The sequence below is a fragment of the Haliotis rufescens genome, unplaced genomic scaffold, assembly GCF_023055435.1.
Source record: "Haliotis rufescens isolate VD_foot unplaced genomic scaffold, xgHalRufe1.0.p SCAF_14, whole genome shotgun sequence".
NCBI classification, from domain to species: Eukaryota; Metazoa; Mollusca; class Gastropoda; order Lepetellida; family Haliotidae; genus Haliotis; species Haliotis rufescens.
This window is the reverse complement of record NW_025963824.1, coordinates 30,744,172-30,768,216: the sequence shown is the minus strand read 5'-3', so window position 1 is coordinate 30,768,216 and position 24,045 is coordinate 30,744,172. Positions and strand designations below refer to the sequence as shown.

The following is a 24,045-nucleotide window of genomic DNA, read 5'->3' as shown; positions in this document are numbered from 1 at the left end:
AAAGAAAGTAGAAAAGAAAATTGGATTCGCCCCCAAAATTACAAACGTTATCAAATCGTGAGATCAGTCCTTGCCACGAAAAATAGAATCACGAAATATCGCGATGATTATTTGACGATGATAGTTGCAGTGAGTGAGTTGGGTTTAACGCCGCTTTTAACAGTATTGCAGTTATATCGCAGCGTGTCAGCTTAATGTGGGAGGAAAGCCCGAAGTGATGCAGGTCTCAGACATTTACCACTTCGGTGAAACCCACGAGCACGGGTATGGTGCTGACAAACCTAGAAACATAATCGGGGCGAACCGGGATTCGAACCCACAATCATAGGTTTCTGGCGTGTCCAAGGGACGCAACTCTGCACAGCGAATCGCGGCGCCTTAGACGTCTGGGCCACCCGTGCCCCCGATGATAGTTGCAAGTGTACCAATACTTACATCATGATCACGTGTTACAATCCGGGTAAGAATCAGCAATGACTGCGAGCGGTTATATTTAGCAGTGAACTGTGTCAATAGCGCCTTAAATTCTACATCAGCACGTTTTTGGTAAAAAAAAATTCAGATTGTGTTGGTAATGTACCTATGTTGCACACGATGCTCAATACGACAATGCTCGACAATGTTATTTAATGCTCAGATCACTGGACCATTCTGGTCGCACCACATGGGCTACTCACATTAAGAATATTTTGTATAAATTAGGTTTTGGATATGAGTGATACCTTTTATTATAAACCTTTTAAATCCCTGTTAAATGTCGAAAAATATCTTACACTCCCCATACCAGTACATCTGAGAATATGTATGTCTCGTTTCAGATGTAGCAAGTTTAAACTTGCAGTTGACGTGGGGAGATACACAAATGTCCCATACACTGAACGATTATGTAAATATTGTATAGAATATGGTATATCTTTTATTGAAGATGAATTTCATGTTTTACTTGTATGTGAGCGTTATTCAGCCCTAAAAAATATGTATCTTAAACAGTATATCAAGTTTCAAACTGTAACATGTTTTACTGAAATTATTTCATCAGAAAACTTTAATGTTGTATATATAACATGTTTATATCTCTATAAGGTCCAACGGCTAAGAGAAACTTAAATCGACTACTTCCTTGGCATGCGTAGTTCATGCCATCAACCATTGTCTGTATTATGGGCCTATGGCCTTCTTACTGAATAAACTGTCTGTCTGTCTGTCTATGGTGCACACGATGCTAAATATAGCCTACATATTATCACATGATTGTCGAAGCTTCCCGTATAGTAATCACGTGATCAAAACGCAGTGGTGATGTTTATCCCGAGCGAATGGATATTTTTTTAAACGCGCACTTTTTGTCATTACTGTAAATAATTTTTCTTATCAGCGGAATGGCTTGTTTTTATTTTATAGGTATTATCACACATGCAGCTATCTGCGTTAACTAATCATCGCGTTTTTCGTGATTCTATATCAAGTATCGAGGGCTATAGGCTGAAAACTGTCGCCAAACAACGATGATACCCGAATCAAATACACCCCTTTTGAAGAACCATTTTGTTTAAAATTTTAGCAACCATAGCGATTCGCTGTGCAGAGTTGCGTCCCTTGGGCACGCCAGAAACCTATGATTGTGAATTCGAATCGCGGTTCGCCCCGATTATGTTTCTGGGTTTGTCAGCACCATACCCGTGCTCGTGGTAACCGTATAAGACCTGCATCACTTCGGGCTTTCCTCCCACATTAAGCTGACACGCCGTGATATAACTGGAATACTGTTAAAAGTGGCGTTAAACCCAACTCACTCACTCACTCAACAATCTGATGGTCCGTGATAAAACTCACATACTGCTCAAAGGCGCATTAAATTCATAACACACACTCATCCGGGGTTTTTTTTATTTTGGCATGGTTGACTTCGATGAAATATACTGTCCACTCGGTTCCCAACTCAACCGACCTCTACACTGAAAACACAGTAGGTTTACCTGTTATATACACTATGACTCCGAGATTCTTCCGGTTGTTAGTAGACGAGATATTACGCTAATAACCTACGTGTACAACACGAGACCGAGGACACACGTCACAAATATATAATCATTACGATTTCACAGAATTACTGGAGTTAACCGCACAGTTCGCAAATAGAGATTATTGTCTAGTATGTTCCCGGATAGTAAATAGAGATTATTGTCTAGTATGTTCCAGGATAGTAAATAGAGATTATTATCTAGCATGTTCCCTGATAGTAAATAGAGATTATTGTCTAGTATGTTCCCGGATAGTAAATAGACATTATTATCTAGTATGTTCCAGGATAGTAAAAAGTGATTATTTTCTAGGATATTCCCTGATAGTAAATAGACATTATTGTCTAGTATGTTCCCTGATAGTAAATAGAGATTATTGTCAAGTATGTTCCCGGAGAGTAAATAGACATTATTATCTAGTATGTTCCAGGATAGTAAAAAGTGATTATTTTCTAGGATATTCCCTGATAGTAAATAGAGATGATTGTCTAGCATGTTCCCTGATAGTAAATAGAGATTTTTGTGTAATATGTTCCCTGATAGTAAATAGAGATGATTGTCTAGCATGTTCCCTGATAGTAAATAGAGATTTTTGTCTAATATGTTCCCTGATAGTAAATAGAGATTATTGTCTAGCATGTTCCCTGATAGTAAATAGAGATTTTTGTCTAATATGTTCCAGGGTGGTAAATAGAGATTATTATCTAGTATGTTCCAGGATAGTATATAGAGATTATTGTCTAGTATGTTCCCTGATAGGAAATAGAGATTATTGTCTAATATGTTCCCTGATAGTATATAGAGATTATTGTCTAGCATGTTCCCGGATAGTAAATAGAGATTATTGTCTAGCATGTTCCCTGATAGTAAATAGAGATTTTTGTCTAATATGTTCCAGGATAGTAAATAGAGATTATTATCTAGTATGTTCCAGGATAGTAAATAGAGATTATTATCTAGTATGTGTCAGGATAGTAAATAGAGATTATTATCTAGTATGTTCCCGGATAGTAAATATCCCATATAATGAATACCCATTGTTATGTGGAATACTTTGGCGAACAAAATACATATTTTGTATTCCTAATGTATGATATTTACGATGCTGAAACACAGAGGTGATTTTTTTTATATTATGGCATACATAAAATTTGGTATGTTTATGACGTAATTTCACTCAATGCAGTAGCTTTAGAAACCGCGTATTGATATAGTGTTTGTGAACCGACCAATGTAGTTAGTCTGTTGCTACCACATCAGAAAGCTTCACTTAGGACATTGATTCTTCCAATGACTACTTAACAAATAACCGTAAAGAATATTGACGACAAGAACCAGGCAACAAACAGCCTTCCATAAACACTGCGAATTTGCTCGTGTGCCATTGTCGGAGTAATTTAACGTTTTCAAATATTTATGGCAGTCAAGCCCGTGACAAAATAGTTCAGCCGATTCAATTCAAGATGTAAACCTGAAATCTCCATTGTGCGTGTTGCTGTTTTGACTCATGGTTGTAATATGCAGAGCTCCAGATAACCTTTTGAGAAAATTGAATGTTTACTCAAAGGTCCTGTTTTAATTGGGTTATTACATTTTCATTGGGTAACCAATATTTTTTCACTCATTTATTCATCACTCTATTGGGTCTTTCCCAAAATGAGTAAGCATTTTGAAATTTAAAAAAATGAAATAATGTTTTAGATGTACAAAACTGTTCTAAATGTAGATCTGACTTGGAAAATAAAGTGGCTCGTAATTGTGTTTCGGAGATCAGTTGCGTTGTACTCATGCTGAAAAAGCTTCATTGGTCATTTACGCATGCTGTTTTCGAACAACTGAGTTTTTTTTCGACTTTATGCATGCGTTTCTGTACGCAAGTTAATTGAAAGTAATTGAGTTTTGAATAGTTTGGGCGGACATTTTACGCAAAAAAGCAGCTTATCTGTAGCTCTGAATAAGTACTTCATACTAACCGCGGCAAAACGCGTTTCCCTCGGTGTCATGACATAGGTGTGATCACTGGAGTGGCGATGTCTCATGGGAGCCGTTCTCATAAATGTGTTAGTGGATGAGTGGGTTTTAAGCCGTATTGTGCCATACCACGTCAGGGAGACCAGACATGGATTGAGACCGCCTCCGTGGTCTAGTGGTAGAGCGTCCGCCCGGAGACCGGGAGGTCCGGAGTTCGATCCCCGGCCGCGTCATACCAAGAGACGTTAAAAGATGGTACTTGTTGTTACCCTGTCTGGCGCTCGGCATGAAGGGGCTCAAACAACTGGTCGGCTCGGAGTCAGTATACTGTATACGGTGTCTGAGTTGGGTATTCATGTTAAACTGCGGCATGGTATCTCAGTGAGCTAGCACTATAAATCGGCATCAGTCCGGACTAGTACAAGCAGCCACACAAACACACACACATACATGCACGTCGCTATACAAGTGCAGTAATCTTGGACGCGACGTTAAACCCGATTTCACCTCACCTCACCTCACCTCATGGATTGCACACTGTATACCGATGGGTAAATTCGAACTCGGTCAACGGCATGAGGAGCGAACGCTTTAACCACTTGGCTACCTATCGCACTCTCAGTAATGGCAAAAACAGTGTAAACGTTGTTATTTCAAACTTCAACAAGTCGACATCACGCTTGAATGTACGTGGCCCTGACACTATTATTTTCCAGGAGACTATTGTAACACGTGTCTTAACATGCGACTATACTCATGGTCACCATTACGCCCCACTGTAATACAACCCTATAATGCCTGACCACTGCACTAATATATAAGCTACTGCCCTGGCCCTTAAAAAGAACAGAACAGAACGGAACGGAACATTATGTACGCTCGGGCCGGTATCCTCGACATATGAGGTATAAATTTACAAACAGTATACAGTAAATTAAGTTTATAACGAACGCGCTTACAGGTTACACACAACCAAATGTTTTCCCAGAGACGTCTATAGTAACGTTATAATTTTTTTTAAATAACTTAGCATTCAACAGCTATTACCTGTACGTGTGTGCACAGTTTGGCCTTAGAGCAGCAATAAAAACATAAAAAAGGACTAGCTTAGCCAGCTCCTTTTCCGAGTAAAGGAAGCTTAACACACCACCCCTAGTTTCGCACCAAATGTCACCTACTTGAAAATAGCTGTGGTCACATTCAGCATAAGTCATCATGTTGAAAAAGGCAGTACTAAATATAGAAAAACATGGTCAGTTTTAATAATTTAAAAGACATAAAAATCTTACAGAATATCCTCCAATCACAGCCTGCAGATATCTCTCGATCTGCACTGAAGGCTCCTGTCCAAACTGGTTCTGATTTGATGTCGTAGAACCTATAACGAACTGACAGACATAACGAACTTTTATTTTAGCACGGGAAGTTGTTGTGCATATGTTGTATATATGCTTATAACGAACTAAGGTTATTACGAACTAAAATTAGTGGTAAGTTCGTTATAACCGTAGTTTACTGTATACATGAGATAGCGGGGAGGTTCACATGGACGATTTTACAGTTTTCATAATGACACTACGGAATGTAGAGTTTTGAAAAAAAAAATACAATTAAACGGTTCTTTACATTTAAACATATTTGGGATTTTAGCATATGAAATTGCAACAGATATTTTCCCATTGGTGTTTTAAAAAAGGACAAAGAGAAATTTAATGAAAACAAATTCATCACCAACATCGCTCATGTCGCAGTGTTTATGTACACGTTCGTTCATTGACAGGGATTGTATGCCACCTACATGTACCTAGTTCAACAGGTAAATGGTGGCACGAGGTCCTAAAGAAGAGGAATTCTACAGCCAAACAAAAAGGGATAACTAATAAATACTTTTCAAGGTGAGGTGAGGTGAAATGGGGTTTAAAGTCAGGTCCAAGATTATTGCACTTATATAGCGACGTGCATGTACGTTTGTGTGGCTGCTTGTACTAGTCCGGACTGATGCCGATTTATAGTGCTAGCTCACTGCGATACCATGCCGCAGTTTAACATGAATACCCAACTCAGACACAGTATACTGACTCCGAGCCGACCAGTCCTTGTTTCAGCCCCTTAATGCTGAGCGCCAGGCAGGGTAACAACAAGTACCATCTTTTAACGTCTTTTGGTATGACGTGGCGGACGCTCTACCACTAGACCACGGAGGCGGTCCTTTTCAAGGACGAGTTCAGTTTTAAATATGCGATATGTGATACCTTTAGAATAATTCATCTCTGCATTCCGTGTTTGAGTTGCTATATCAAATAATCTTAACAAAATGATATATTTAAGGACATTAGGCAGAATTGCTTGTTGGCTTAACCAATAAAAACCAAACCCCGTTTCATTGAAAATACTTTCCTAACATTCTTATGCAATATAATGTTTACACAAAGCAATCTAATGCTATGAATGTTCTATTAATATAGCCTTCACAGCGGTAAAATCCATTTGTGAATTGGGGCAATGGACTTTTGACGCATCAGCTCCAAATAGGTCTGCATAGAGACTAACCTACTATGGACCTATGTCATACCTCTGCAAGAAGGGATGAATGGTTTAGCCTCGGCCTACAGCCAAGCACCTGTTCGAAACGTCACGGCCATACACGTGACCTCTTTACAATTGTTTGGTGGTACAGAAGACTCTTTCTTGTAACCTCTGTAAGAATGTACCCTACAGTGTGAGGTATTAGGGCCTATGTGTATAGTCAGTGTCGACTTCGTCCACCCATCACGTGGTAGATCGAGTGGGCGTCGAGTGTTTAAATTCAACCTTCTTCAACCACTACTGTCCCCTCTTGGACTGAGCTCCGTCTATGGAGTGATTATATCAATAACGTGTGAATGGGTTCGAGCAACGTAGTGGTATGAATATGTCACGTATATATTTCTGGATGGCATACATATTTCACTTTGTCAGGTGTTGTCATTGATAAAGCGCTATGTTGGAAGGAGGCTGTCTTTGATGTTACAATCGGTTGATGCAGTGACAGGATGTCTTTGATGTGACAGTCGGTTCACGCAGTGACAGGGTGACTTTGATGTTACAGTCGGCTCGGTTCACGCAGTGACACGCCGTCTTTGATGTTACAGTCGGTTGATGCAGTGACAGGGTGTCTTTGATGTTACAGTCGGTTCATGCAGTGACACGGTGTGTTTGATGTTACAGTCGGCTCACGCAGTGACACGGTGTCTTTGATGTTACAGTCGGTTCACGCAGTGACAGGATGTCTTTGATGTTACAGTCAGTTCACCAAGTGACACTGTGTCTTTGATGTTACAGTCGGTTCAGCAAGTGACACGGTGTCTTTGATGTTACAGTCGGTTCACGCAGTGACACAGTGTCTTTGATGTTACAGTCGGTTCACGCAGTGACACGATGTTTTTGATGTTAAAGTCAGTTCACCAAGTGACACGGTGTCTTTGATGTTACAGTCGGTTCACGCAGTGACATGGTGTCTTTGATGTTACAATCGGTTCACGCAGTGACACAGTGTCTTTGATGTTACAGTCGGCTCACGCAGTGACATGGTGTCTTTGATGTTACAGTCGGTTCACGCAATGATATGGTGTCTTTGATGTTACAGTCGGTTCACGCAGTGACACGGTGTCTTTGATGTTACAATCGGTTCATGTAGTGTCACGGTGTCTTTGCTGTTGCAGTCGGTTCACGCAATGATATGGTGTCTTTGATGTTACAATTGGTTCACGCAATGACACGGTGTCTTTGACGTTGCAGTCGGTTCACGCAGTGATACGGTGTGTTTGATGATACAGTCGGTTCACGCAGTGACACGGTGTGTTTGATGTTACAGTCGGTTCTCGCAGTGACAAAATGTCTTTGACGTTAAGTCGGTGAATGCAGTGACAAAGTGTTTTGAAGTTACAGTCGGTTCACGCAGTGACAAAATGTCTTTGATGTTACAACCGGTTCACGCAGTGACACGGTGTCTTTGATGTTACAGTCGGTTCACGTAGTGACACGGTGTCTTTGTTGTTACAGTCGGTTGACGCAGTGATACGGTGTCTTTGATGTTACAGTCGGTTCACGCAGTGACAAAATGTCTTTGATGTTACAGTCGGTTCACGCAGTGATACGGTGTCTTTGATGTTACAGTCGGTTCACGTAGTGACACGATGTCTTTGATGTTACAGTCGGTTGACGCAGTGATACGGTGTCTTTGATGTTACAGTCGGTTCACGCAGTGACAAAATGTCTTTGATGTTAAGTCGGTGAATCCAGTGACAAAGTGTTTTGATGTTACAGTCGGTTCACGCAATGACAAGATGTCTTTGATGTTAAAATCAGTTCACGCAATGACACAGTGTCTTTGATGTTACAGTCATTTCATGCAGTGACACGTGTCTTTGATGTTAAGTCGGTGAACATGTATGGAATCAAGTCACAAAAACCAAACTGCTACAGAAAAGCATGCATTCCATGCAAAATTTAACTTTTATGCACGCCCCATGCATTTCACTACCCAAGAATGGGTATAAAAACATGTGCCTTGACGGGATTCCATATACATTGGTTAGCATCGTGCTGACAACCACTCGGAAAAACAACAAAATTACGCAATTATTCAACATTACGAAATGCCATGCCTGTCCGAAAATGAGCATCTGCAAGCCATTATGCTTGAAGCAGGATCGAGTCAACGTATTATTGCAAGACAATTTAACGTCCACAGAAACACCATTTGGTGTTTATGGCAACGTTGGCAGGCCACGCGTAACCAATAATCGACAAGACAACTGGATTCGAACAACACACCTACGAAATCGATTCCAGCCAGCAACAGTGACTGCAATAAGCATCCCTGGCCTTCGACGAATAACTTCACAAACCGTACGTCGTCACCTCAGATGTGCAGGGATTGTCGCCAGAAGACCCGCCAGATGTCCCATTTTGACAGGAAACCACCGTCAAGCACGTCTACAGTGGTGCAGACAGCGTCTACGCTGGACGGTCATGCAGTTGGGACAAGTTCTATTCACAGACGAGTCTCGTTTTCACCTCAGCCACAGCGATGGACGGATTCGAGTGTACCGACGTCGAGGTGAACGTTACGTCAATCATGTGTCATGGAAGAAGATCGGTTCGGGGGCGGCAGCGTTATGGTATGGGGTGGGATTACAGCAAGACAGAGGACCCGTTTGATAGTGGTAGAGGGAAATCTCAATGGACAGGCTACCGCGACGAGATCATCGGCCCTGTTGTTCTACCGATGTTGTGTCGTCATGGCCCAGGCATTACCTTTCAACATGACAACGCCCGGCCTAATATTGCTCGACTTGTTCAGGACTCTCTTCAACAAAACAACGTTAATGTCACCCCCTGGCCGGCTCGCTCCCCTGATCTCTCACCAATCGAGCACATGTGGGATGAGATGGATCTGCGCCTTCGACGTCAACCACGTGTTCCACAGACATTCCAGGAACTTCGAAACATGCTCCAACAGATATGGACAGATATCCCACAGGACTTTGTGCGACGCCTGGTCCATTCAATGAGACGAAGATGTCTTGCTTGCATCGCAACCAGAGGTGGACACACACGCTATTGATTTGTAAATTGACATTTTGGCATGATCATGTTTGTTTTTTATGAAATCACGCATTTTCTGAAATCAGTATGGCAAATTAAACCATTTGAACACTTACAGGACTCTTTTATCTGTTGCAAACCGAAATTGTTTCAGATTTGGTAAAAAACTTAACTTTCCTTTAAATCTTATTCAATGTCACATGAACTTTTGTTGTTCAGTATATATACATGGCAGAATTTCTGCAAATGAGACAGGCATTAAGAATACACAACCCAGATTTCAGATAATCACAAATATTTAGATGGCACACTCCAGTGACATTCTGCCCGACTTATCTGCTATAACAGTGTCCATTGTTTGCCATTTGCTCGCGAAAAGGTGGCCATGCCCTGCGTTACACTGCATTAAAAACCTGCTTACGTGAATATCAGACCCGTGAAGATCCGGGGTAGAATAAGTCTTCAGCAACCCATGCTTGCCGTAAGAGGCGACTATGCTTGGCGTAAGAGGCGACTAACGGGATTGGGTGGTCCGGTTCGCTGACTTGGTTGACGTATGTCATCGTATCCCAATTGCGTGGATCGATGATCATGATGTCAATCACTGGATTTGTCTGGTCCAGACCCGATTATTTACAGACCGCCGTCATATACCTGGAATATTGCTGAGTGTGGCGTTAAGCTTCGTTCTTGCCACATACTAAAACATATGTTACATACGGTGTCTTCTTTGGAAATGTACCTCTGCTTATCCAGCAGCGAATCGGTCGTCCTATAGGACGAGGTGTTAATGTAACTATAGATCGTCTAGTGCCTTACAGACAGCTTGTATTGTATGCTCCCCGGGGACACTTGTTTCTGAGTAACACTTACTCCGTCATCAGGCGAATGGTGACATCATATACTCCGAAACGTTGTGTTCCTCATAATAAAGAAGTTGGCATTGTTCGACTATGAAGGAGTAGGTATTACTCCGAGAGGTAGTGTTCCTCATTATAACGAAGTTAGCATTATTCGCCTGATGAAGGAGTAAGTATATACTCCGAAACGTAGTGTTCCTCATAATAAAGGAGTTGGCATTCATATATTCTCTTTCTTATGTGTTTCACTTCTAAATGCCATTCAAACACCAAATGCAAAAAGGTGAATGACCATGCAGCGATTTGAACTGACCACTATTGTGCATGGTACTATTTATTGACCGGAAAACCAGTTGATCACGGGCCAAAAGTGAAAGGTCAATACACAATTACCTAGTGCACAGTATATTTCTGAAGATTTTGTGAAGCACTACCACGTTTATTGTGTGCAATCAAGCTGCGCACAGACCTCCAACACCCAGACATCTGTCACAGTCCTTAGAGTACAGCATACTTTTTATTTAATTGCTACGCTGTTAAAAGCCTTGTTGTGTTCTGCAATGCTCTCATGCTCAACCCGTGAGAAAGAAGTTAGCACAATATGAAGGTAAACAACATATGTGCGGGTCTGCACATGCTGGGTGTCTTCGTGTTGACTCGGTGTATATTTAGCTCATATCTGCACGCAGGGGCCCGTGGGTATAAGGGGCCACGGGTGGCCCAGTCGTCTAAGGCGCCGCAATTCGCTGTGCAGAGTTGCGTCCCTTGGGCACGCCCGAAACCTGTGATTGTGGGATCGAATCGCGGTTAGGCCCGATTATGTTCCTCGGTTTGTCAGCACCATACCCGTGCTCGTGGGTTTCACCGAAGTAGACAACGTCTGAGACCTGCATCACTTCGGGCTTTCCTACCACATTAAGCTGGCACGCCGTGATATAACTGGACTACTTTTAAAAGCGGCGTTAAACACAACTTACCCACTCCTTCGGTATGACAATGGAGTGATTGTATCCGTTCAAGAAAGGAAATCAACTCCAGACAATTTGGTCACTGTGTTGTACTGATACAACTTGGTCACTGTGTTGTACTGATACAACTTGGTCACTGTGTTGTACTGATACAATTTGGTCACTGTGTTGTACTGATACAACTTGGTCACTGCGTTGCACGACCCGTGAGAGCCGGGGTAGAATAGGTCTTCAGCAACCCTTGCTTGCCGTGAAAGGCGACCATGCTTGTCGTAAGAGGCGACTAACGGGATCAGGTGGTCAGGCTCGCTGACTTGGTTGATGCCTGTCATCGTATCTTAATTGCGTGGATCGTTGCCCATGATGTCAGTCACTGGATTTGTCTGGTCAAATATCCTTGTTCATTAACAGTTTAACTATTAGTCATAATATTAGTAAATATGCCATTGTTAATTCCATATGATAAATTCTTTTCCATGTCGTCGTGGCAGGAGACGAATTTTATTTGTCTTCCATACAGACTTTACGGGTTCGAATCCCACTGGCGACATATGTTTTTCGTGAAATTCGTATTTTGAACGTAAAGGGGAAAAACGTGCAAAGAAACTTGTAGTTATATGTTCAAAAACAATCACCAAAAAACATATCCTAATAATAATTTCTTATGGGGTGAGCCGTCATATAGCTGGACTATTGCGGGTGCGGCGTTAAACAACAAACCTACCGACCAACCAATTGTAAGAGTGGGATAAAAGAAGTAAGACACACTCCTCTCTCTGCCAACAATGAGAATGGGACAGAGGCCATTTACATCACAAACTGTGTTCATTCTTCGGTGAGCGTGAGTGAGTGAGTGAGTATGGTTTCACGCAGCTTTTAGCAATATTCCAGCAATATCACGGGGTGGGACACCAGAAAACGGGCTTCACACATTGTACCCATGCGGAATCGTACCCGGGCCTTCGGTGTGATGAGTGAATGATTTAACCACTAGGCTACCCAAGCGCTCTCCTCCTCCCCATATAGACGCAGTCTGGAGCGTCTTGAAGCTCTGACTATTTTATTGTTATCCTGCTGAGCAATTCTAGACACAAATAACAATGCACCCAACATACGTTTGTTTAACAATTGTTGGTTGGTGTATAATTTAGCAGTTAACAAGACAGTGCGCACTATGAGATCGATGTTGAGCTCGTTAAAGTTAACGAAATTGAACAGTTCCTTATGTCAATGATACGTAGACCATGAAGTAACATGTAAGTAATTTATTTGCAGTTGCGTCTCAGACCACGTGTCCACGGGTGCTCTGCTCGAGAGACTGCCTCTCCGGCTACAGGAACGACTCCAGAGGCTGCACTTTGTGTGAATGCGTTGACGACGGTAAAGATACACTATACTGCCTCCTAGCTAACGCTAATGTCATTTAAATCAATGGAATTCACTGGTAGTGTCTCGCCCACTCACTCCAAGCATTAAACCACTCACTCACTCAACTACCCACCCAAACACCTCACTCACTCACTCAACCACTCACTCAACCACTCAACCACTCAACCACTCACACAATCACTCACTCACTCACTCACTCACTCACTCACTCAACCACTCAACCACTCAACCACACTCACTCACTCACTCAACCACTCACTCAACCACTCACTCACTCAACCACTCACTCACTCAACCACTCACTCAACCACTCACTCACTCAACCACTCACTCACTCAACCACACTCACTCACTCAACCACTCACTGTTTTTCTTTTTCTTTCATTTATATTTTTTCTGTTGCTTTTTACATGGTTTATACAGTGCACTGCTTTACAAAGAAGTAATGACAACTTGACCAAAACTGCATCCAGAGGAAGATCACACTGTTACAAAGTCAGAATATATCAGAATAAATATTCAACAGTTTTAATTTGGTCTTTACATACGCTATATAACGTGTTATCTGCGTATCCCATTTTATGAAGTAACTTATTTGTTGGTAAAATTTGAAGGATAATTTGATATTGAAGTCATTAAAATTTCGTAGTTTTTAGACATTTAAATGGAATCGAATTATATTTGTATTTCTCTGTTCCAGTTTTTTGTTGTTCTAACATCGATTCCCATTTCGTAAAGAATGATTGTTTTAACACTGGCTATCTTATAAAAATTTATAATAGTATTGACTGCCTTGTCGTGACTTAAGTAAATGATAGATAATAAATGGAGGGGCTCTTCCAAATTATTTGGATATTTAAAAGCCATGTAACAAATGTTATTTTTGGGATAAAAAAGCCATCTTTGCGACAATACAGGGGAGATCGCACAACGGTATAGTTAGAAATGTGTTTATTATGACGTTCGCGAAAATATTCAAATGGAAGAAATAGGCCATTTTCATCAATGAGATCATTCAGGAAACGTTCGCCCTTATGTCGCCAATATGCTTATTGCCATCATGTATATTATCATTTAACCATGCTGATTTTCTTCCTCAGCCTGTCCTGACATCTCGTACTGTCGCGAGTACTGCCAGTATGGGCACAGACTAGACGAGTATGGATGCCGCACGTGTGACTGTCGCCCGTATCAGCCCCCGTCATACAGTACGTGGAACCTTGACATTATTATGTCGCTAGTAGCATATACAGTACGATTTAGCAGTATGACGTAGCATGTGCAGTACGATGTGGTATGAGTAGTACGATGTAGCAGTACGATGTTGCATGTGCAGTACGATGTAGCATGTGCAGTACGATGTATCATGTGCAGTACGATGTAGCATGTGCAGTACGATGTGGCATGTGCAGTACGATGTATCATGTGCAGTACGATGTAGCATGTGCAGTACGATGTAGCATGTGCAGGACGATGTAGCATGTGCAGGACGATGTAGCATGTGCAGTACGATGTGGCATGTGCAGTACGATGTAGCATGTGCAGTACGATGTAGCATGTGCAGTACGATGTGGCATGTGCAGTACGATGTAGCATGTGCAGTACGATGTGGCATGTGCAGTACGATGTAGCATGTGCAGGACGATGTAGCATGTGCAGGACGATGTAGCATGTGCAGTACGATGTGGCATGTGCAGTACGATGTAGCATGTGCAGGACGATGTAGCATGTGCAGTACGATGTAGCATGTGCAGTACGATGTAGCATGTGCAGGACGATGTAGCATGTGCAGTACGATGTAGCATGTGCAGTACGATGTAGCATGTGCAGTACGATGTATCATGTGCAGTACGATGTATCATGTGCAGGACGATGTAGCATGTGCAGTACGATGTGGCATGTGCAGTACGATGTAGCATGTGCAGTACGATGTGGCATGTGCAGGACGATGTGGCATGTGCAGTACGATGTAGCATATGCAGTACGACGTAGCATGTGCAGTACGATGTAGCATGTGCAGTACGATGTGGCATGTGCAGTACGATGTGGCATGTGCAGTACGATGTAGCATGTGTAGTACGATGTAGCATGTGTAGTACGATGTAGCATGTGTAGTACGATGTAGCATGTGCAGTACGATGTGGCATGTGCAGTACGATGTAGCATGTGCAGTACGATGTGGCATGTGCAGTACGATGTGGCATGTGCAGTACGATGTAGCATGTGCAGTACGATGTAGCATGTGCAGTACGATGTAGCATGTGCAGTACGATGTGGCATGTGCAGTACGATGTAGCATGTGCAGTACGATGTAGCATGTGCAGTACGATGTGGCATGTGCAGGACGATGTAGCATGTGCAGTACGATGAGGCATGTGCAGTAGGTGCAGTACGATGTGGCATGTGCAGTACGATGTGGCATGTGCAGTACGATGTGGCATGTGCAGTACGATGTAGCATGTGCAGTACGATGTGGCATGTGCAGTACGATGTAGCATGTGCAGTACGATGTAGCATGTGCAGTACGATGTGGCATGTGCAGTACGACGTAGCATGTGCAGTACGATGAGGCATGTGCAGTAGGTGCAGTACGATGTGGCATGTGCAGTACGATGTGGCATGTGCAGTACGATGTAGCATGTGCAGTACGATGTAGCATGTGCAGTACGATGTAGCATGTGCAGTACGATGTAGCATGTGCAGTACGATGTGGCATGTGCAGTACGATGTAGCATGTGCAGTACGATGTAGCATGTGCAGTACGATGTGGCATGTGCAGGACGATGTAGCATGTGCAGTACGATGAGGCATGTGCAGTAGGTGCAGTACGATGTGGCATGTGCAGTACGATGTGGCATGTGCAGTACGATGTAGCATGTGCAGTACGATGTAGCATGTGCAGTACGATGTAGCATGTGCAGTACGATGTGGCATGTGCAGTACGATGTAGCATGTGCAGTACGATGTAGCATGTGCAGTACGATGTGGCATGTGCAGGACGATGTAGCATGTGCAGTACGATGAGGCATGTGCAGTAGGTGCAGTACGATGTGGCATGTGCAGTACGATGTGGCATGTGCAGTACGATGTAGCATGTGCAGTACGATGTAGCATGTGCAGTACGATGTATCATGTGCAGTACGATGTAGCATGTGCAGTACGATGTGGCATGTGCAGTACGATGTAGCATGTGCAGTACGATATAGCAGTACGATGTATCATGTGCAGTACGATGTAGCATGTGCAGTACGATGTAGCATGTGTAGTACGATGTAGCAGTACGATGTCTCATGTGCAGTACGATGTAGCATGTGCAGTACGATGTAGCATGTGCAGTACGATGTGGCATGTGTAGTACGATGTAGCAGTACGATGTATCATGTGCAGTACGATGTAGCATGTGCAGTACGATGTAGCATGTGTAGTACGATGTAGCAGTACGATGTATCATGTGCAGTACGATGTGGCATGTGCAGGACGATGTAGCATGTGCAGTACGATGTGGCATGTGCAGTACGATGTAGCATGTGCAGTACGATGTGGCATGTGCAGTACGATGTAGCATGTGTAGTACGATGTAGCATGTGTAGTACGATGTAGCATGTGTAGTACGATGTGGCATGTGCAGTACGATGTGGCATGTGTAGTATGTGCAGTACGATGTTGCATGTGCAGTACGATGTAGCATGTGCAGTACGATGTGGCATGTGCAGTACGATGTAGCATGTGCAGTACGATGTAGCATGTGCAGTACGATGTAGCATGTGTAGTACGATGTAGCAGTACGATGTTGCATGTGCAGTACGATGTAGCATGTGTAGTACGATGTAGCAGTACGATGTTGCATGTGCAGTACGATGTTGCATGTGCAGTACGATGTGGTATGTGTAGTACGATGTAGCAGTACGATGTAGCATATGCAGTACGATGTGGCATGTGCAGTACGATGTAGCAGTACGATGTAGCATGTGCAGTACGATGTTGCATGTGCAGTACGATGTGGTATGTGTAGTACGATGTAGCAGTACGATGTTGCATGTGCAGTACGATGTGGTATGTGTAGTACGATGTAGCAGTACGATGTAGCATGTGTAGTACGATGTAGCATGTGCAGTACGATGTAGCATGTGCAGTACGATGTGGCATGTGCACTACGATGTGGCATGTGCAGTACGATGTAGCATGTGCAGTACGATGTGGCATGTGCAGTACGATGTGGTATGTGTAGTACGATGTAGCAGTACGATGTTGCATGTGCAGTACGATGTAGCATGTGCAGTACGATGTATCATGTGCAGTACGATGTGGCATGTGCAGTACGATGTGGCATGTGCAGTACGATGTGGCATGTGCAGTACGATGTGGCATGTGTAGTACGATGTAGCATGTGCAGTACGATGTGGCATGTGCAGTACGATGTGGCATGTGCAGTACGATGTGGCATGTGCAGTACGATGTGGCATGTGCAGTACGATGTGGCATGTGCAGTACGATGTGGCATGTGCAGTACGATGTAGCATGTGCAGTACGATGTGGCATGTGCAGTACGATGTAGCATGTGCAGTACGATGTAGCATGTGCAGTACGATGTAGCATGTGCAGTACGATGTAGCATGTGCAGTACGATGTGGCATGTGCAGTACGATGTAGCATGTGCAGTACGATGTAGCATGTGCAGTACGATGTAGCATGTGCAGTACGATGTAGCATGTGCAGTACGATGTAGCATGTGCAGTACGATGTAGCATGTGCAGTACGATGTGGCATGTGCAGGACGATGTAGCATGTGCAGTACGATGTAGCATGTGCAGTACGATGTAGCATGTGCAGTACGATGTGGCATGTGCAGTACGATGTAGCATGTGCAGTACGATGTAGCATGTGTAGTACGATGTGGCATGTGCAGTACGATGTAGCATGTGCAGTACGATGTAGCATGTGCAGTACGATGTGGCATGTGCAGTACGATGTAGCATGTGCAGTACGATGTAGCATGTGTAGTACGATGTGGCATGTGCAGTACGATGTAGCATGTGCAGTACGATGTAGCATGTGCAGTACGATGTAGCATGTGCAGGACGATGTAGCATGTGCAGTACGATGTAGCATGTGCAGTACGATGTAGCATGTGCAGTACGATGTAGCATGTGCAGTACGATGTGGCATGTGTAGTACGATGTGGCATGTGCAGTACGATGTATCATGTGCAGTACGATGTATCATGTGCAGGACGATGTAGCATGTGCAGTACGATGTAGCATGTGCAGTACGATGTATCATGTGCAGGACGATGTAGCATGTGCAGTACGATGTAGCATGTGCAGTACGATGTAGCATGTGCAGTACGATGTGGCATGTGCAGTACGATGTGGCATGTGCAGTACGATGTAGCATGTGCAGTACGATGTAGCATGTGCAGTACGATGTAGCATGTGCAGTACGATGTGGCATGTGCAGTACGATGCGGCATGTGCAGTACGATGTGGCATGTGCAGTACGATGTAGCATGTGCAGTACGATGTGGCATGTGCAGTACGATGTGGCATGTGCAGTACGATGTAGCATGTGCAGTACGATGTAGCATGTGCAGTACGATGTGGCATGTGCAGTACGATGAGGCATGTGCAGTAGGTGCAGTACGATGTAGCATGTGCAGTACGATGTGGCATGTGCAGTACGATGTAGCATGTGCAGTACGATGTAGCATGTGCAGTACGATGTAGCATGTGCAGGACGATGTAGCATGTGCAGTACGATGTGGCATGTGCAGTACGATGTGGCATGTGCAGGACGATGTAGCATGTGCAGTACGATGTGGCATGTGCAGTACGATGTAGCATGTGCAGTACGATGTAGCATGTGCAGTACGATGTAGCATGTGCAGTACGATGTGGCATGTGCAGTACGATGTAGCATGTGCAGTACGATGTGGTATGTGCAGTACGATGTAGCATGTGCAGTACGATGTGGCATGTGTAGTACGATGTAGCATGTGCAGTACGATGTGGCATGTGTAGTACGATGTAGCATGTGCAGTACGATGTAGCATGTGCAGTACGATGTAGCATGTGCAGTACGATCAATCATATACTTGAAAATGTAAACCTATCGCTGTTGCGCTTAATTATAAGTTCATATTTGTAGGTCTATATTTGCAACCCAAACGAATCTTAATAGCGCTAAAGGGGCGGTGGGGTAGCCTAGAGGTTAAAGCATTCGCGCGCACGCACGCACGCACACACACACACACACACACACACACACACACACACACATCGGGATATTGTGATTCAAGAAACTAAACTAAAGATACTAACGAAGCTGCCAACCCCCTCTGATGCGACTATTTTAAATAAAGAAAAGTCTCACAGAAAGTAAATTCGATGAATGAAGACAGTATATTTTATTGATGACAACTCCGTTAATCCATTATGGTGCGACGTTTCGGTACAGATCATTTCACCCTTGTCAATCAAGACTGATTGGTAAAGGTAAAAGAATCTATACCGTAACGTCGCCTCTTTATAGAGTAAAAAAATAGAGTAAATAAAATGTCTTTTTTCGTGTGTTTTTTTTTTAGTCAATCCATCAAGTTTTTTTCGTTATTCAGGCCACATAGTACAGTTGTAAGATAACTAACATTACAGGTTTTAACAGTTATTTATCAACTTGTAAAATTGCCAGTTCAATTGATATGAGTGCCGAATCTCGAACAATAAACTCAAGTGAAGACAAAACATCGTTTTCTCACCGAAGAGGGGCGGTGGGGTAGCCTAGTGGTTAAAGCGTTCGCTCGTCACGCCGAAGACCAGGGTTCGATTCCCCACCTGGGTACAATATGTGAAGCCCATTTCTGGTGTCCCCCCCGCCGTGATATTGCTGGAATATTGCTAAAAGCGGCGTACTCACCATACTCACTCACTCACTCACTCGACCTGTGAAGAGTAGGTCTTCAGCAACCCATGCTTGCCGTAAAAGGCGACTATGCTTGTCGTAAGAGGCGACTAACGGGATCGGGTGGTCAGGCTCGCTGACTTGGTTGATGCATGTCATCGTATTCCAATTACGTGGATAGATACTCATGATGTCAATCACTGGATTGTCTTGTCCAACCTCGATTATTTACAGACCGCCGTCATATAGCTGGAATATTGGTGAATGCGGCGTTAAACAACAAACAAACAAACACTCACTCTCACCGAAGAATGAACACAGTTTGTGATGTAAATGGCTTCTGTCCCATTTCCATTGATGGCAGAGAGAGGAGTGTGTCTTACTTCTTTTATCCCACTAATACGATTGGTTGGTTGGTTGGTCGCCTCCTACGACAAGCATAGTCTCATGTTACGGCAAGCCTGGGTTGCTGAAGACCAATTCAACCCCGGATCATCACATGTCCCACTCATACGAAGGAAAGTACAGTGTACAATCGGTCATTGTTTAATTGTGTATAGGAGAAGGTCTAATGGTAAATAGGGGTTGGCTCTACCAAAAACGTGCGCAGAAGACCAGAGTCGAGAATGGAGGCTTGCTTTCTGGGGTGCGAACGGAGGGACGGGCTTGAGCGATCAAGCGTGTAATTTTGGAGGACGTCTCCTCCAACAACGCCTTATATTATGCATCTATATACAAACGCTCCGCCTCGATGTATTTTCGTTTCAGCCTTTGAAATTGCTATACAGGACGAAAGTGCGAATATACTTTATTTACGCGCAGCGTTCGATGTTTTGAATACGATAATTGCATTGACGATGTAACGACCTGCCGAATTCTACAAAGTCGGGTATACCCATGTGTTTGTTTGTTGTTTAACGCCGCACTCAGCAATATTCCAGCTATATGACGGCGGTCTGTAATTAATCGAGTCTGGAGCAAACATTCCAATGATTGAAATCATGAGCATCGATCCACGCAATTGGGATAAGATGACATGCATCAACCACGTTACCGAAGCCTGACCACCCGATCCCGTTAGTTACCTCTTGCGACAAGTATGGGTTGCTGAAGACCAATTCTAACCCGGATCTTCACGGGTCCAGGTAATGAATGGTTTGTACCGAGTAGACGCTTGTCTCTCAGTGAAGATTCCGACAAATGCGTGTCTCTCCGTGAACATTCCGACAGACGCATGTCTCTCCGTGAAGATTCCGACAGACGCATGTCTTTCCGTGAAGACTTCAAACAGAGGCATGTCTTTCCGTGAAGACTTCGGACAGAGGCATGACTTTCCGTGAAGACTTCTAACAGAGGCATGTCTTTCCGTGAAGACTTCGAAAAGAGGCATGTCTTTCCGTGAAGACTTCGAACAGAGGCATGTCTTTCCGTGAAAACTTCGGACAGAGGCATGTCTTTCCGTGAAGACTTCGAACAGAGGCATGTCTTTCCGTGAAGACTTCGAACAGAGGCATGTCTTTCCGTGAAGACTTCTAACAGAGGCATGTCTTTCCGTGAAGACTTCGGGCAGGGGCATGTCTCCCCGCGAATATTCCTGACAGTCGATCTGCACAGTACCGAGGATTCAAGACAAATATAGCAGTGTAAAACCACAAAACCGTGTGTTGTAAAAGCCGATAGAAATATTCACCTCGTGGGAACGCGAAGACGCCCCTTACAGCATGCAATGCATGAGCAAACATGTAGCAGTCAAAGCAAACTGAAATTTTTTTATTTTTTATTTTGGTATCATACAGCTGGTTATCTACATGTATTTCACAGAACGAACGTGTGCCTGTTCTGGTTAACACATGAGATGAAGCTAAGAAGTAGTACTAAGACATAATACAAATTACAAATCACAGAACTGCGAAATTAGAAAACAAACTCTAAGATCCCATCATTATATCTTTTAAATTTTGTTGTTGTATGTTATAATGATGTTGTTACAGACACCGTCGCCAGCGCCAACTCCTCCTGCAGTGTGATCACGTGTGAGAACTACTGCCCCTACGGGAGATTCGTCCGCGATGGATGTGTCACTTGCCAATGTCGAACAGAGGATGACAAAAGTAAGTGATGTAGATCTTTCAGAATTAAAGGGAGGGGCACTTGTGTATTCCTTAGGATGCCGCCATTAAGGTGTGGGGATCTATCAGAGAGAGGGGTACCTGTGTATTCCTTAGGATGCCGCCATTAAGGTGTGGGGATCTATCAATGGGAGGGATACCTGTGTATTCCTTAGGATGCCGCCATTAAGGTGTGGGGATCTATCAGAGAGAGGGGTACCTGTGTATTCCTAAGGATGCCGCCATTAAGGTGTGGGGATCTATCAGAGAGAGGGGTACCTGTGTATTCCTAAGGATGCCGCCATTAAGGTGTGGGGATCTATCAGAGAGAGGGATATCTGTGTATTCCTTAGGATGCCGTCATTAAGGTGTGTGGATCTATCAATGGGAGGGATATCTGTGTATTCCTTAGGATGCCGTCATTAAGGTGTGGGGATCTATCAATGGGAGGGGTACCTGTGTATTCCTTAGGATGCCACCATTAAGGTGTGGGGATCTATCAGAGGGAGGGATATCTGTGTTTTCCTTAGAATGCCGCCATTAAGGTGTGGGGATCTATCAGAGGGAGTGATATCTGTGTATTCCTTAGGATGCCACCATTAAGATGTGAGGATCTATCAATGGGAGGGATATCTGTGTATTCCTTAGGATGCCACCATTAAGGTGTGGGGATCTATCAATGGGCGGGATATCTGTGTATTCCTTAGGATGCAACCATTAAGATGTGAGAATTTATCAATGGGAGGGATATCTGTGTATTCCTTAGGATGCCACCATTAAGGTGTGGGGATCTATCAATGGGAGGGATACCTGTGTATTCCTTAGGATGCCGCCATTAAGGTGTGGGGATCTATCAATGGGAGGGGTACCTGTGTATTCCTTAGGATGCCACCATTAATGTGTGGGGATCTATCAGAGGGAGGGGTACCTGTGTATTCCTTAGGATGCCGTCATTATGGTGTGGGGACCTATCAGAGGGAGGGGTAATGTGTATTCCTTAGGATGCCCCATTAAGATGTGAGGATCTATCAATGGGAGGGATATCTGTGTATTCCTTAGGATGCCACCATTAAGGTGTGGGGATTTATCAGAGGGAGGGATACCTGTGTATTCCTAAGGATGCCACCATTAAGATATTGGGATCTATCAAAGGGAGGGATATCTGTGTTTTCCTTAGGATGACGTCATTCAGGTTTGAGGATCTGTCAATGGGAGGGATACATATGTATTCCTTAGGATGCCGTCATTAAGGAGGGGGGATCTATCAGAGGGAGGGGCACCTGGGTATTCCTCAGGGTGACGCCAGTAACTTGTGGGGCGTGGCCTCTTCTATCGAAGACACTAAGGGTTGAGTTTGTGTATTTTGGATGCTTGGCATCAAAGCATATGTTCCTATTCTAGACAGTTGGCTGGAGAGTATGAATGTCGAGGTGGGATGTAGGCTTCTGTTTCTGTGCATCTGGAACTCCCTCGATCACCTCGTGTTTCAGGTTGCGGGCCGGTGTGCAGGAACTGGTGCTCGTCGGGTCGCTTCTACGACAGTGAAGGCTGTGCCACCTGTTACTGCTATAGACGTGAGTACTCGGGAATCTGAACACCAATGCCTTCAGGCCCTTGACTATCTGGTCAACTCTACCATATGTTATTTGCCCAGTGTCCATTACCTATTACTTGTCTATGATAACTCAAGTATCGGCTTCCATACCTTCAGCACTAATTACCGTAAAGTGTTGGCTTCCATTGTCTATTGCTAATCACCTATCAGTGCTAATTACTGTAAAGTGTTGGCTTCCATTGTCTATTGCTAATCACCTATCAGCGCCAATCATCTGTTGGCTTTCCTTGTTAGTTTCTACCCTTTCTTATTTTCCACCTTTTGTTATCTTATTAATTTTGTTGTCCTTACAAGTACATATATATGCTCTCTGCCTCATGGCATTCGGTTGCACAGACCACCTTCGCCCCTTTCGGAAACACATTAAATGGCCTGGCCGGGCCCGTGTGCGAAATACGCATCAGTCGGAAAGCGCACGTTAAATCTCCAAAGTAAGTAAAGTAAGTAAGTAAGGCATTCATTCACCTGATGAAGGAGTAAGCATATACTCCGAAACGTTGTGTTCCTCATTATAAAGAAATTGTTTGACAGGCATTACTTAGAAGTTGACGGTTGACAAGGTAGACACAATTTTATGGATAATAACTTCTTTAAAACTGTAAAAAGCGACGTTTCGGTATAGATTCTTAT

The 24,045-nt window shown here is 43.6% G+C and overlaps 1 protein-coding gene across 1 annotated transcript in view; it reads left to right on the top strand.

The window, feature by feature from the left end:
* Nucleotides 1-24,045, top strand: part of LOC124143366 (cysteine-rich motor neuron 1 protein-like) — a 50,186-nt gene that overhangs the window by 1,898 nt on the left and 24,243 nt on the right. The window contains exons 2-5 of the mRNA XM_048395536.1: nt 12,685-12,789; nt 13,899-14,006; nt 21,684-21,803; nt 23,291-23,374. Of these exons, the coding sequence (XP_048251493.1) occupies nt 12,685-12,789; nt 13,899-14,006; nt 21,684-21,803; nt 23,291-23,374 (417 nt within the window). The remainder of the gene's footprint in view (nt 1-12,684; nt 12,790-13,898; nt 14,007-21,683; nt 21,804-23,290; nt 23,375-24,045) is intronic.